Here is a 14,109-nt window from a genome sequence, read left to right on the forward strand (position 1 = left end):
TATAACCAGTAATATAATTGAATATTGTAAAATTTCATTACCTTAGTAACTGTGGTTATATTTTTGAAAAGTGATCTTTTAGAGAAGTTAAATTAGAGGATTAGGTGACACAGTTTATTAACTTATTAATTAAATTAAAATTCTAAAAATTAGACAATCTGTAATTGTGTTAATGTTAGAAACAGTCTCCTTTTAGATCAGTAAGAGTCCTGTTGCATTTCAATGAATGCCAGTTTTGAGATTAAAACTGCTTAACTTTGCCTTCCTAATCAGTGCATTCCTCAAATAGGTTTATCCTTTACCTTCGTGGCCTTTTGCACCTGTACTGGTTTTTAAAGCTGATACTTATGTTAAGCTTTCCTAAAGTTGGTCTCCATGGTGGTTAGTATATGACTGCATGGAAAGAGTATATTTTTCTGATTCTTAGCCATGGCACTGCTGGAAAATGTTATGTTTAGATTTCAATCTGTTTTCTGTCCTCCCACTTCTGCATGAAAAAATGCTTCTAAAAAGAAAGAGTGATTTCTGCCACTTCCCTTGTGGATGTCTGTGACTTACAAACAGTACCTTCCAGCAGAATGATTGCTGCAGAACATGGAAAGACTGAAACTGAGACCGATAGCAGAATATGTCATCACAGGTATGGTTGTATCAGCAAGTCTAGATTAAAATCTTTCCCAAAAATACACTGCAAGAATATTTTTAAAGCTTCAAGGCATGGTGCTGTTGAGAACAGAATTGTGAGTGTTTGAGATTCTGCCTCAATGTCACATTGAGCGACTGGCGTTCTCAGGAAGTTTTCTGTTCAGTTCTGATGAATTTTCAGTGGCCTACCAAAGATCTTTACACCAATTTGCACAAAGTCCATGCAATATTCTTGCCTCTGAATCATCTCACTAACAATCTCCTCAACTTAGATCTGAATTCACCTTCCTCATAGTAGCAATCAGACATGTCCTTCTGCTTCTCTGGTCTGCCCAGCAGACTGAAGTCAGTGTTTACTGCTTGAGTTCGTTAACCAAATACCTGTCATTATTCCAGGTAAATATTGTCTTCCTTGGAGATGAACTGCACAGCTTCTTCTAACACCTGGTTTAGTAATTCTTTGTCTTATAGAACTGCTGTTTGCCTCGTATTTAACAGAATGGTTTGGAAAATACAGATATGCCATCTACATGAAAGAGAGGGCTTTTCAGAGATGACTAAACATCACTGAAGATAAAAACTAAAGCAACTGAAGAAAGGCTGAATCTGATGAGAGTCAAAGGTCATTCAACATCTCAAGACTAATGAGGTCTGGGTAGCTGAGGTCTGCTCCTCTTACATTTGCTCCCTTATTGTACAGCACTGAATTGGCAGTTGTCTAGTAGTGAACACAAATACTTTAAGAGTCAGAAATATTTACAGGCTTGAGATATATATGTGCATGTTAAATATATGTATGTATATGTGTGTGTCTATATCTGTGTCTGTGTGTGTATATATATACATATATATCTATCTATACATATAAATGTAATTGAATGTTAAAGCCAAATTTTGGAATAAAACTTTTTTCTAAAGTTAAACCCCCTCACTTTTCAGAGAAATTACCTTTGAAAGATTTAAGACAAACATTAAAAAATGTCTAGATTTAATCTTTCTGTGACTGTTAACAAGAGTATGTATCCAAGATCAATGCCAGAATATGTAGCAAATAGATATTCAAAAGAAAACAAAATTTATTCTAAGAAATTGAAGCAATGAAAACTTTCGGTTATGTGATGTTTTATCCTGCTTGAGATGCGTACTGTGGGAAAGGGCTCTCAAGAGCCAGCAGTTCTGCTACTTCATTCACCACTAAATTACAGTAGGTATTGGCACTGCCTGCATTTCTTAAACAGAGATGTTTGTTACGGCTTTTTCTTTCACAGCTGTGAATAATCATGGAGGATTCATTGCTAAATAGCTTTAGCCCTTACACAAATTATAAAATGAAAAAGAATTTTCACTGAACAGGTATGTGAAATGAGAGTACCGGTGAAATTTCTTCAACAAAAGCACTGGAAGAGGCTGTACAGGGTTGAGTCACCATGCATGGAAGTCTTTAAAAGATGTGTAAATGTGATGCTTAGAGACATGGTTTGGCAGTGGATTTGACAGTCCTGGGCTTAGTTTGGACTTGATGATCTTAAAGGTCTTTCCTAACCTAATGATTCTGTGATTCTAAGATGATGACCTCCAGAAACTGTATTTGCAATGTCAGCTTCATTCTCTTTATAGCTGAAGAAATGGAAGATCTCAAGTTTTGTTTTCATGGCTTTATTCAAAATCTGTTTCTCAGACATAGTAAGATTCCTATTGAGAGTGCATAGGAGGATAAAAAACAATCCGATCTGTATTGGGTGAAATGCTGTCCCAATATTATCTGAAACAGACTTTTTTATTTTTTTTTTTTTTTTCCCCCTGGAGGTGGATTTTCATGACAAGGCAGTTAATATACAGTTTTGCAGGACTGCAGGTTATAGTGGCTGGTATATATTCAGCTGTACACCTGGAGTATGACTTCAACAGGCAGTAGAATTTTAAAAAGTGAAAATATATTTTTGTGATGATTTGGTTGCAATTCAAAGCTGTTGGCAATAGAGATAACAATCTGAGATTAGTCTGCATGGCCTTTTTTAGTCTCCCAAGAATGTAGCTATTTATAATAGGGAAATCTATTCCTAGTACAATCAGTAAATTTAACTCTTACCTAAGAGAGTATTTGTCACCAGCTGTGTAACCTTGAATGTATTATTTCAAAGATGAGGAAAGTTGTTACTGATGCTGCAGATGTAAATATGTAAAATCAGCTGTGGTCCTTCTGCAGAAGCTGCTGGTGTCACAGAGTGGTTGAGGTTGACAGGGATCTCTGGAGATCATGCAGTCCAAAACCCTCATTCAAGCACGGTCAGCTAGAGATAGTTGCCCAGGACTATGTCCAGATGGATTTTAAATATCTCCCAAAATGGAGACTCTGCAACCCCTTTGGGCAACCTGATCCATTATTGGACACCCTCACAATAGACTGTTTTCCTGTATCCAGGTTGCATTTCATGTTTTCATTTGTGCCTGTTGCCTTACCCTGTCAGAGGGCACTGTTGAGGAGAATTTGGTTCCCTCTTCTGCATTCCTTCCCATCAGGTGTTGTACTGCAGGAGAGGCTAAAATAAATGTGCCGTGTAAATAGGGCAATAGATTATATATCTTCCCTTCTCTTTTCATTGCTGTAAAGCGTCTCTTTAAAATGAACCTTTCCATGGTAAAATTTTTTATAAAAGTGCCTTAATATCTCAAGTGGTTTCAGTGTAATAATATGGTAAAATACATAAAATTTTAGCAGTAATATAAGTAAGTTAATTGTATTTTTAATCAAAATGCTGATGTATTTGACTTCTTGTTGGCTAGAAAGAATATTGAATTTCTCGATGGACTGTAACCGCTTGTTAATATCAGTGTTTTGAAATTCAGCAGCATTTTACTTGGAGTTTAGAATCTGATTGCTGCTACCCCTGGTAAAGGAGGTTTTTGATTTGTTAGTTTAACAAACATCTGCAGCTTCATTAAGTTGATTCCCTCTGTCAGATGCTAATTTGTCTTCTGATTCACATTTGTTCAGGTACAGACTGTTCAAAATAGTAGATGCTACTTGCAGGTACAATTTGTGCTATTCACTTTAATCCTGAATTCATTTGTGAACATATCCCAGTTTAATAGTTGTCTGCAGCAGCGTGAGTGGGAGCAGCATTTTATAACCATGATCTCCTGCATCACTTATGGATGGGGAGGTGTTTACATCTATAGAATCCCACAGTCACCAAACCTTCTTCGTTCACTGTTTTGTATAGAAAAAAGTTGTAATGAAATTGCCCATCCAAAAGGGTCAAGCTGAAGCAGTCAGGTATTTCTCTAACCTGGGTCACTCAGCAACAGTTGTTCAGTACTTTAGTGCAAGGATCTGCTGCCATGGATCTGCAAAGCTATTAAGAAGCTGTGTAAGGTATCATGTGGAAGTAGACAAGGAAAATTATATTTCTTCTGTTGGTTATGTTGTCCTTAAGGAAAATGACTGAATTATGCATTAAAAGTCTTTACACTGATGAAATCCAATTCTATAGATAATGCTGCGTCAGCATAAAAAGGATAACTTAACACTGGTGAAAATCCGTAAGGCAGACTGACCTTAAGGTAGATATTTAACAATATATTGCAATTTACAAATTGACAGCAGCTGATTATTTTTTATGTTTTAGAAGCACCTTCTTAACAAATAGTGGGGTGTTTACACTGTATTGTTATATTGCAGTTTGCTACTAATTCATCATTATCAGAATGAAGAAAACCATAACTGTGTTTTCCAAGACCGCTTAAAGCATGCTAGAAAGGCAAATCACTGTCCTTCCTGTGTGTTCACTGCTAAGAGAGAGCCAGATCCAAAAGGCAGTAAAGCTCAAGATGATTTCAAACAATAAATCCAATAGGATTCAGTAAACATTAGATAAAAAAAAAAAACATTCTGTAGGCTGGCACACTTGGTTACCTGTATGACTAAAGAGGAGATTACCAGGAAAAAAAATTGAATTTCACTGTTCTTGGAACTCCTTACAGTTTTCACTCTCCCCCACCCCCTTTTTTTTAGAAGTTATTATTGAACAATCAAAATCCAAAATCAGCTCTTTGCTGAGTTTTACCTTTAGCTTCCTAGTGTTGGAATGTTATTGGGTCAACTTTCTGTGGAAGTGCATTGGATTGCAATGGGTGTTGCTGCATTTCTCAAACTATTGCTTCTTTGGGGTGGGAAGTGCAAGCTGAAGGAATTTTTATCTGTGTATATATAATGGTCAGGAGACCATCTAATTTTCTTCTTTATTTCTGTGGAGAAGTCCTGCTACATTTTCAAATCTACACATCAGCAGCAGGGATTAGGGTCTGTCAGTTGCAGATGTGTGAGGAAAGGATATTGTTTCAGCGTAAGGATGGAAGGAATTACTTGTGGTCCTTCTCGGAAGGAATTTGGCAAAGCTAAGGAAGTTTGTCAAATAGAAATTGTGAGGGATGAAGAACAAGGTTATACCCATTGCTGTGTTCTTCCTAGTGCTGCTTCCTGTCTTCCCACAAGAGCTTCATCCTTTTTGTGATGTTTCCATTGAAAATATCCAGTAGAGTCTGGAGAGACACCACATTACTACTCTGAAACAGAGTGGTCTGTGTAATCAATTCCATTTCAGCAGTTGAATTTAAAATAAAATGCCCATTCTTTGAATGGAGCTCAGATTCATTCCTTTTGTAAACTAGAAGGAAAACCAGGGAAAAACCTTTAAGTGGTGTTATGTTGCAGTAAACTTTACGCAAAGTGTTTTGAAGACGAGTGAAGAGAGCAAAGTGCTTGTGTTGCTGAATTGATGGCACCAGTGTTGTCTTTTCATCCAGGTTGTTTAAAAACCTTGTGAAGGATGAGTAGGGCTCAGAATCCATTTTTTTACTGTGCTTGATAGAGTCTGAATCATATCTTTTAACTCTGGAGAAAGTACTCTACCAAAATGTCTTCTATTCTGTGATTTCCCTGCATTCCTTCCAGCGTGGAGCTTCACTTCCATTAAAAAATACACCTCTTTTTCTCTAGTCAGAGTTGAATCTTCCTTGACAGTCAACTGCAGTCATGAACTGGGCTGCTGTACCTGCAACAGTGAACATATGGCCCATGTGACACCATGTATAATGCTTTGGGAATTCTGAACTCTTACAGATAAGTCCTCAGGAAACTACATGAAATTCTGATTTCAGGAAAAAGAAGGAGGACATTCATTAAGTGATTGGTTGGATGTCCTGAGTAATTTTGTGAACTAAGTGAATTACCAACATTTATATTTATTTTTTCAAGTAATATATAGAAATTTTGAGCTTGAGTAATTAGACTCAAAGTAAAATTAAAGAGTCTTGAAGGGCTAAAGCTCTGCCTTTTTGACAAACAAGTTACTCCACCTGAAAAGGGTAAATTAAGTTTCACCAAATTTCTGCTCTTTAACACTCACTACAGATCTCTTCTGGGACTGAAACATAGCATAATCTTTTGGACTATTTTATATTTGAATGAATTGGAGAGGTCAGAGCATGTGTTCTACCTTGCTGTGGAATGAGCAATCAAATTGTTGTGTCCATAATTTACATCATGTTATACACTTAGTCTGCCTAAATAGTAGGAGAGATTTTAGCTTTAACAGTCATCTCTTTTCCCTGTATTCATCCTAAAGAGATGGCCTTTGTGTTGACTTTTTAAAAGCAGAAGAACACATCCCTACAAAAAGTGTTGAAGTAATACCTCCTTGGAAAGAAAGAAAAAAGAAGAAGCACTGGCAGCACTATTGCAAAATGTGTTTAAAGGGTATGGAATTACTTGCATGTGCATTTGTCACCTGCAAGTAATGGGTCATCCCCTGGGCTATACCCAGTCTAAACCAGCACTTTGGAAGATGCTGATGCAGAGTGGAAAATGAAAAATACAATGGAAGTTTGTTTTCTCTCAGTGTGTGGTTGCTCCTGCTCATCCCGAGTACCTGTGAGGAATCAGGCTTCTCAAAAACATGTTGAGGAGTGGAAAACAGTGGGAAGAGAGATTAGGAATAGACTGTCTTTGGTCTGTTTTGGGATGCTGTTTTCAAGCACTAATTCTGGCAATTCTTTCTTCTCTTCCCTGATCTCTGAACCTTTTTAAAATGGAGCTCAACTGTCAGAAGAGATGCAGTTGAGAGCACTTCATTTTTCATCTAACTTCCTTTCTCCTCAGACTTACGTCTCAGAAACGTGAGCACTGGTCAGGCAGAAAGGCAGCAACAAGAATGAGGACAGCTTGGATAGTGTTTGCTGCTCTTACGCTGGCAGACTGCATGATTTTCTGGAAAATCAGTTCACTCTTGCCATTTTCTCCTTATATAAAACAGTAGGGAATAAATTTAACAGGAGATGTTGATTGCTTTCAAATTTTCTGATGAAAAGTGCTACATAAGAGCTAGACACTGTATCATTTCATGAGTACTACTGAATCTGTAATAATTTTTCTTCCTCTGTCATTTTGGGATGCAGAGGAAAATTGCCTGGTTTCCTCGTTTCTCATTTCTTTCCCCAGCGCTCAGGACCCCAGGCCACTGAAGTTAAGCAAGAGATGCTTTTCATAGATCAGATTAAGGGTTTGTGAGGTAACACAGTCTCATGCAAGCATCCCACTGTGCTCTTGAAACTGGAATTCCATTCCTGGTAGTGATCTGTATAGCCTTACATTTACCTTAAAAGTATTTTTTAATATATTTGGAAATAAGGGAAGTAATATTAATACTAAATTCTCACTAACATATAATCCTCAATATGTCACTAAATGGTATTTAATATAATAAGGATTCTTCTAAGAGGAAGAGGTACAATTGTTCACAAATGTTTCACCAAGCTTGTATTAAGTCTGTTAAAATTGCCTTGGAGAGTAGAGTTGCACTAAAAAGAGGGAGGAGAGGTGGAAAAAAGAAACCCCAAAACAGGGTCCTGCTCAGTCTAGAGTTTCAGGCAAGAGAGGAAAAGGTCTAGTTATCCAGAGCCAGCTGCATTGTTAAAAGTTCATACTATCACTTTGACATTTAGAGTAGGACTCTGTGTCTTTGTAAATTCCTCTTCGTATTACCAGTGTAGGTCTCTGAGCTCAGACCATTCCACAAACCATAACATTTTTGAGTGAGTGATTGATCTGTATTATGTGTCCTAGCCATCAGAAGAATCTTGGGATGTTGCTTGTATAAACTGTAATACAATCTGATCCTGGGCATTTAGTTACAGACTTTCATAGACCTATTGGCGATCCTCAGTCCTCCTGGATTTGGGAATAAGGCTTATCTGATACCTTAAAAAAAAAAAAAGGGGGGGGGGGGGAGGGTTGTTGTTTAAAAAAAAAAATAAAAAGAGCCCCTCATTTTCTCTGTTCCCCCCCTGAAATAACTCAACACATCTGGTAACACTGTAGGATCATTGTCCTTTCAGTTCCTTCAAAGCTCATATTGCTACAATATTTCTTCGGTGTCTAGTTTCCTAAAGGGCAATGTGATTTTTTTTTTTTCAGGCTGTTTTTGTAGGTCTTGCAAATTAACCCATATGCATTGCAAGAAAAAACATGACTTTTAATCAGCACCATTTCTAAAGTTAGCGCTTGCTGTGTGTATATGAATATGTATATGAACCAGTGTTCAAAAAAAAAGAAAACACAACCTTTCTGCTAGTACTCAAAACTAGCATACAAATGTGGTTTTATTATCAAATAAAGCATGCCTAAATGTTAGAGTATCTTTCCGTTAGGGCTTTTATCATTTGACTTCTTGTCTTCAGTTACAAGAATGATAAAAATTGAAACTAAATCTTTTAATTCAATAAGAACTACATTGAATTTTAGGAAGCAAAAAGAGGAATCAGATACAGACTCATATGCATAGGAAATTAAACATTCAAGAAATGAAAACTTTGTGAACAACCAGAGGTAGCCCTAAGGTGTGCTTATTTGAAATGCCTGCAATTAATTTTACAATAAATCTGAGTATTTTGTTCCAATTAAGACAGTTCATGTGCACAACTTCAAATTTTACAGTAGTTCCAGGGAGACCATGGACTACTTGTTTTACATTCTGGATCAAGTTCAGATTTTTAGGCTTCACTTGAATAAAATAAAAAGCCTGAACCCTGAAGATAATACAGATTGATAAATCTGATTTAAACATTCCCGTGTTGCAGACTTTCAGTGTATGTGGTACAGCTGAGCCTCAGGCCATGCACTAAATACATCCACAGTGCATTCCCAGGGCACCTGAATACCAAATGATCACGTTTGAAAGGTTACCTTTCTATGGATTCTGACTTTTCTGTATTAGCCACGAAGATTAGAATTTTAACAGCTCCCAAGGAGAGGTATTGTGAAGTATTTACTTGGCAGGAAAAAAACAAAACAAAACAAAGCCCAGATGAGGTACTGTCTCATATTCATGAACTGGGATTTATTAGTTCTGTGAATGTCCTTGTGAGAATACACTCTATAGTTCACACTGTAGGAAAAACAAGTCTTGTTTTTCATTTATATTAACTTAAAACTTTGATAGAAGAGTTACTGTAGTAGAGGTTTTAGCAGAGACATATCACAGAATATATCCCGGTAAATCTTGAAGTCTTTCACAATTAGCTTTCTTCATGGTTTATCTCTCTGGAAATCTGGCAGTAGCTTTGTTAGTCAATTTGGTGATAATTAAAGATGTAAGGCTTTTTCTCCTTTTCTTTTACAGGTTGTGGAACTCATTTCAAGTGCTATTGGTGACTTAGTTCAAGGGATATATTATGAAAACTCAAAATCATCTGAGGTAAGAATTTAACTAGATTTATGTACCCTAGGCAATTGGTGATATTAATGTGTGACTACTGTAAATACGATGACTTTCTCACCTGTTTAAAAGGAAGGAGAGGGCACAAGAGTTGTTAGTCCTGGTGGGTTTCAGCAGTAATATCATTATGACACCTGCAAACTCTGATAGAAGTTTCTAGAAATGCTCAAGGAGGAACTATTTTGTTTTTGTGAGCGCTTAGTAGAATACTGTCATGTGTCATTACCAGGAGCTCTAGGCACATCTTAGTACAGGCTTTCCAAATGCTTCCAGAGGTTCCTAGCCAAGGTTCTGTTAGAGGTATTCATTACAATGTTATCTACATCATTCATATTTTCATGTCAAAGCTGTTGTTTCCAAGCCTAAAGAGGTTTACAGAATGCTTCTTCCTGAATTTATGAAATGTCCTTTCTTCTGAGTTCTGTCCTGGAGTGCTAGGAGTGTAGCCCTGTGTTCTCCATCAGAAGTCATTGTGCACATATTTCAGAAGTCAGCATGGGCCAAGGTAATAGCTGCCAGCATTTCACAACAAATAATCTTGTATTTCGTCAAAGGCAATTGCAGATAGTCTGTGTTATTGTTTGGCAAGAGCAGTAATGAAAATTGGTCAAATTAGATGTAGGGGTTTTTTTGTCTTTACTAGAATATTTAAGGGAATTTCTAGAGGCCATTTTTGAATTAGGCTTGCATTTTGGAGCAAAAAAGAGTTTTTTTCATTTTCATTTTTTCATTTACTTTCAAACTAGAGGTTTTTTCCATTTTTTCATTTTATTGCATGTCTTAACACATGCAATAGAATCAGTAATCTAAAGCTGCCATGACTTCTACAGGTTTCATCATAGCAAGTTTTCAGTCACTGATGAGCACTGTGTATATGTATCGATCTTGAAGTCCACTGAGGTAGATAGATTCACTTCTAGTGGTGCTGTCTCACTTGCCTTGGAGACCTGAATCTTATGGTTCAGCAGGTGTTGTGTACTGAAATTGCAGCTCTGGTTTACTATTGCTGTGTTGTCATATGTAACAAAATTGATACCACGGTAAAATGCTGTTCTCATGGGCTGCTGCCCAGTAGATGCCTGCACCAAGCAACCCACGGTGGGCAAGTGGAGAGTGCCTCTGGACAACAGCGCTGTGTTCTGGAGGGTGCTGCTCCCCTGGACGCTCTCTGTCTCTCCTGCTCTGCAGCAGCAAAGCCATGTCACTAAAACTTACCTCACTGAAGTGTATCTGTCATTTTGACTGCAGCCAGGGAAGGGAATGATCGCACTGCTGAGCTGAGTGAGAGCCTCCAGCAGGACAGTGGTAATGGCACACTCAGGAGCTGGCCACGGCCCCTGGGATGTATGGAAAGGATGGCATGCCTGGAGTGTCCTCTGGCACCTCTCAGGACTGGATCCTGGGTGGAACTGTGGCAGGAGGGTAGTCTTGGGAGCCTGGCAGTGCTTCTGCACCTTCTGTGTTTAACCTGTGTATAAACTGACCTCAGCCTTCAGTGTTGCTCCCAAGGACTGTGCTCAGGGTTATATGTTAAAATAGATGACATCTTTGAGATTTTTGCCAAGAACACTTGAAATGTTGTTTTCCATATTCCAGCAGGTATCTAAATACGAATAGATTGCAGGTATATTTAAAAAACACTCATCTACTTTCTACTTTTTCCTGTGTAGAGGTAAAGCTCTACAGGTTCATCTCAGCAATGAAACTGCATTTTCTTGAAACCATGGCCCCTCTGTAAATGAGAGATCTTGTGGACTAATTTGGGTTCCTGCCACTGCAGAAGATCTTTATCTTATCTTTCCTAATAATTCTTTTTCTATTTTCTGTTGCCTTACTGAAGCCCTCCACATGTGTGGATTGCAGGGGAAGTGTGAGATAAACTAAGCGCAGCTGCATGACATTTACGCTGCCCTGGCCCAGTTACAAATAGCAAGGACTTATTTTGTTTCAGTGACTATTTCTGTCTAAGGAGAGTTGCAAGTACACTGTACCCTTCCTAAGGGGAGCCCAGTTAACTCAAAACACAATTAGCATGGTGCCGTAATAGAGACACTTACATGACAGTGTCTGAAGTTCAGCCTTTATAATGGGCAGTGTGTGGCTTCTGATGAGACCTACAACAAGGTGTGGCATCTGCTTTAATTTTTTCTGTCTAGTTCTCTGAGAAATTTAGTTCCATATTGTGCTGAGACATATCCCTGCTGCTCTCCCTGCACTCTTCTGCCGAGGCGGTGTCCCATTCACGTCCTGAACATTTCTTTAGCAAAGACTGGCAAATAGACTAGCTCAGCTGTTGGTCTGTCTTGTTTGTGTCCTTTGTGCATCTTCCCTCCTTCCCTAAGTGCAATTTGATTGAAACAAAATTATGAACTACATTTCCCAGAGGTAAGACAAATGCTTTAATCTGCTCTGCAACTAAATCTCAAATGTCAAACTTATTTTTCATTTTCAGAATAGGGCATAGGGATGCTAGTAATGCCATTTTCATTGCTGGGAATGTCCTAAATTTGGAAAAGCAGAAGGATGTCTTCTCACCTTGGTTTTTTTTTTTTTTCTTGAGGCAAGAAAACTGTACTTCATATGTTAAATGTCCTTAATGCAATTGTTTTAAAGCTCTTTAGTACCATAAAATAAACTAACTTAGCACCAAGTTGTTTTGAACTTTGCTGAATGTCTACCTGAATGGTAAACAAAAATACAGAAATATCTCTGCAAAGTTAACCTTTCTTCTCTGAGACCCTAAGCTCATGTTTGCAAAGAAAAAAAAAAGTTTCAGTCTTCTTCATTTGGATAACCCAGTAGGAAAGTTCAAAGAATCATTTGACCTAACAAGACTGACCTGGTTTACTCCTGAATACATATAATGGATGTAATTATTTGACAGCTCCATTACCACTTTTTTTCCCCTGCACAGCCACGTGCAATCCTACAGCTGTCCCATTTTAGTACATTCTGTTTGATCATGCTTCATCTTTTCTGCATAGGTAAATCATTAGATCTGTGTGAAACTAGGAAAGAAAAAGCAAATATTTAACTTTTCATCGTTATTTGAAGTGACAATACAAAATATGAAGTGTAGGCTTTGACACAGCCTGAAGGTTAAGGCTTGTCACTCATGTTCAAAGTAACAAACAGCTGCTGTGGTTTAAGATATTGCATTAGCAATATTTAGCTTATATGTTGGACTATAACCTGGATCTGAAAGAGATATGGTAAACTATTGCAGTTTTCTGTGCTAAATCCCCTCTCAGCCCAAAATTCTACAAATGAAGGACATTCTTCCCAGTTCCCATTTGCCTTTCCTAAATCTAGGTCTAATTTGGGAGTAAAAATTTTGCCTTAGTGAGTGCAAAGTTGAAAATTGTCTAGTCAGGCCTTCAGTTGTGATTGTGGTTATCTGTTTTTAACAGAAAAAACCCATTGCTCTGAGTCTCTGTTTCCAGCTTTTAGGAGGCTGAAGGCTTCTAAATTGTTTGCTAACTCAGAGAATATTGTCATATTTATAAACCTCCTCTGTTTTAATATTCCAGATCATTTAACAAATGCTAAGGGGAGTTACTTTAATATTCCTGTCAATTCACTGAACCAGGGCTAAGATATACAAGAAAGCTCAAAGCCAAACAGCAGAACCAAGAGAGGGACTTGTGTGTGTTGGCTCTTGTGCTTAACCTTCCAGAATGCTCTTGCAATCTTAAAGCATGAGGGACTTTGAGGGGAAATAGCTTGATTGGGTTTTGGCAATTGTTTTTTGTCTTCAGAATATGTAGCTGATGGTAAATGTGCATTAGAAAAGCTCATTATAGTGTCAACATGGGGCTATTATGTAAGACAGGACCATTCCCAACATGTTCCATTGATGGCCAGAAGAGCCGTTAGGAATTTTTGATGCAATTTTGTGAAAGTTGTGCATAACTAATACGTAAAACAAGTTTAAAAATTAAAGGCCTTAGTAGCGAGTACTTGTTGTATCAAACAGTGAATTAACAGGTATTTATTTTAGACCACGGTAGGGTTTTTAATGAAAATTATTTTGTTTTCTGGAAAAGGATGGTCTAGTGCAGTGAGCTGTGCCAATATTTCTTTGCTGTTTGGTCCCTGGCCCTGCTTTGAGGAGTAATGTTTTGGAATACTGCACATGTCCATCAACTGACTGCTGTGAGTCTGTACTATAAGTAATGGATTTATTTATTATTTTACTATAGGAAGTAAACCAAATATGTTTTGAGTTATGTAAAACACCTTTTAGAAGGGCAGCAGAGCCAGAGCTTTTTTTAAAAAAATGTTTTTGTTGCAAGACTAAAGAAAAGCATAAAATATGGAATTTCAGTAAAGAGCATCTGTGAAAAGAACAGGAAAATGTGTTTGGGGGAAAAAGAGCCTAGCTAGAAAGAAGGCCAATGTTATTTATTTACTGCTTTTGTTCTTTTAAATACTAAGTTTTTCCAGGGAGATTTAAAAGTAACAGATGTGAAGAGATATTTGTCTTTATGGTAAGTTTACAAACTTTTCTTTTAAAACCAGGTATTGTTCTTTTTACAGTGTCATGATAAAAGTAGTCAGTAGTTTGCTTTATTGACCCATTTTCAGACACCCTTGTTCTTCCAAAAGCAGTGAAGATGGGTATTAATAGACCAATAAAACATGCCCTGTCATGTTCAACAAGCATGAATACATCTGCTGAAAGCTTATG

The 14,109-nt window shown here is 37.5% G+C and overlaps 1 protein-coding gene across 1 annotated transcript in view; it reads left to right on the top strand.

The window, feature by feature from the left end:
- PDSS2 (decaprenyl diphosphate synthase subunit 2) overlaps positions 1-14,109 on the top strand; it is a 111,759-nt gene that overhangs the window by 76,141 nt on the left and 21,509 nt on the right. Inside the window, exon 4 of the mRNA XM_041414879.1 lies at positions 9,324-9,398. Within this exon, the coding sequence (XP_041270813.1) occupies positions 9,324-9,398 (75 nt within the window). The remainder of the gene's footprint in view (positions 1-9,323; positions 9,399-14,109) is intronic.

This window comes from Onychostruthus taczanowskii, unplaced genomic scaffold, assembly GCF_017590055.1.
Source record: "Onychostruthus taczanowskii isolate IOZ18803 unplaced genomic scaffold, ASM1759005v1 scaffold48, whole genome shotgun sequence".
Classification (NCBI taxonomy): domain Eukaryota; kingdom Metazoa; phylum Chordata; class Aves; order Passeriformes; family Passeridae; genus Onychostruthus; species Onychostruthus taczanowskii.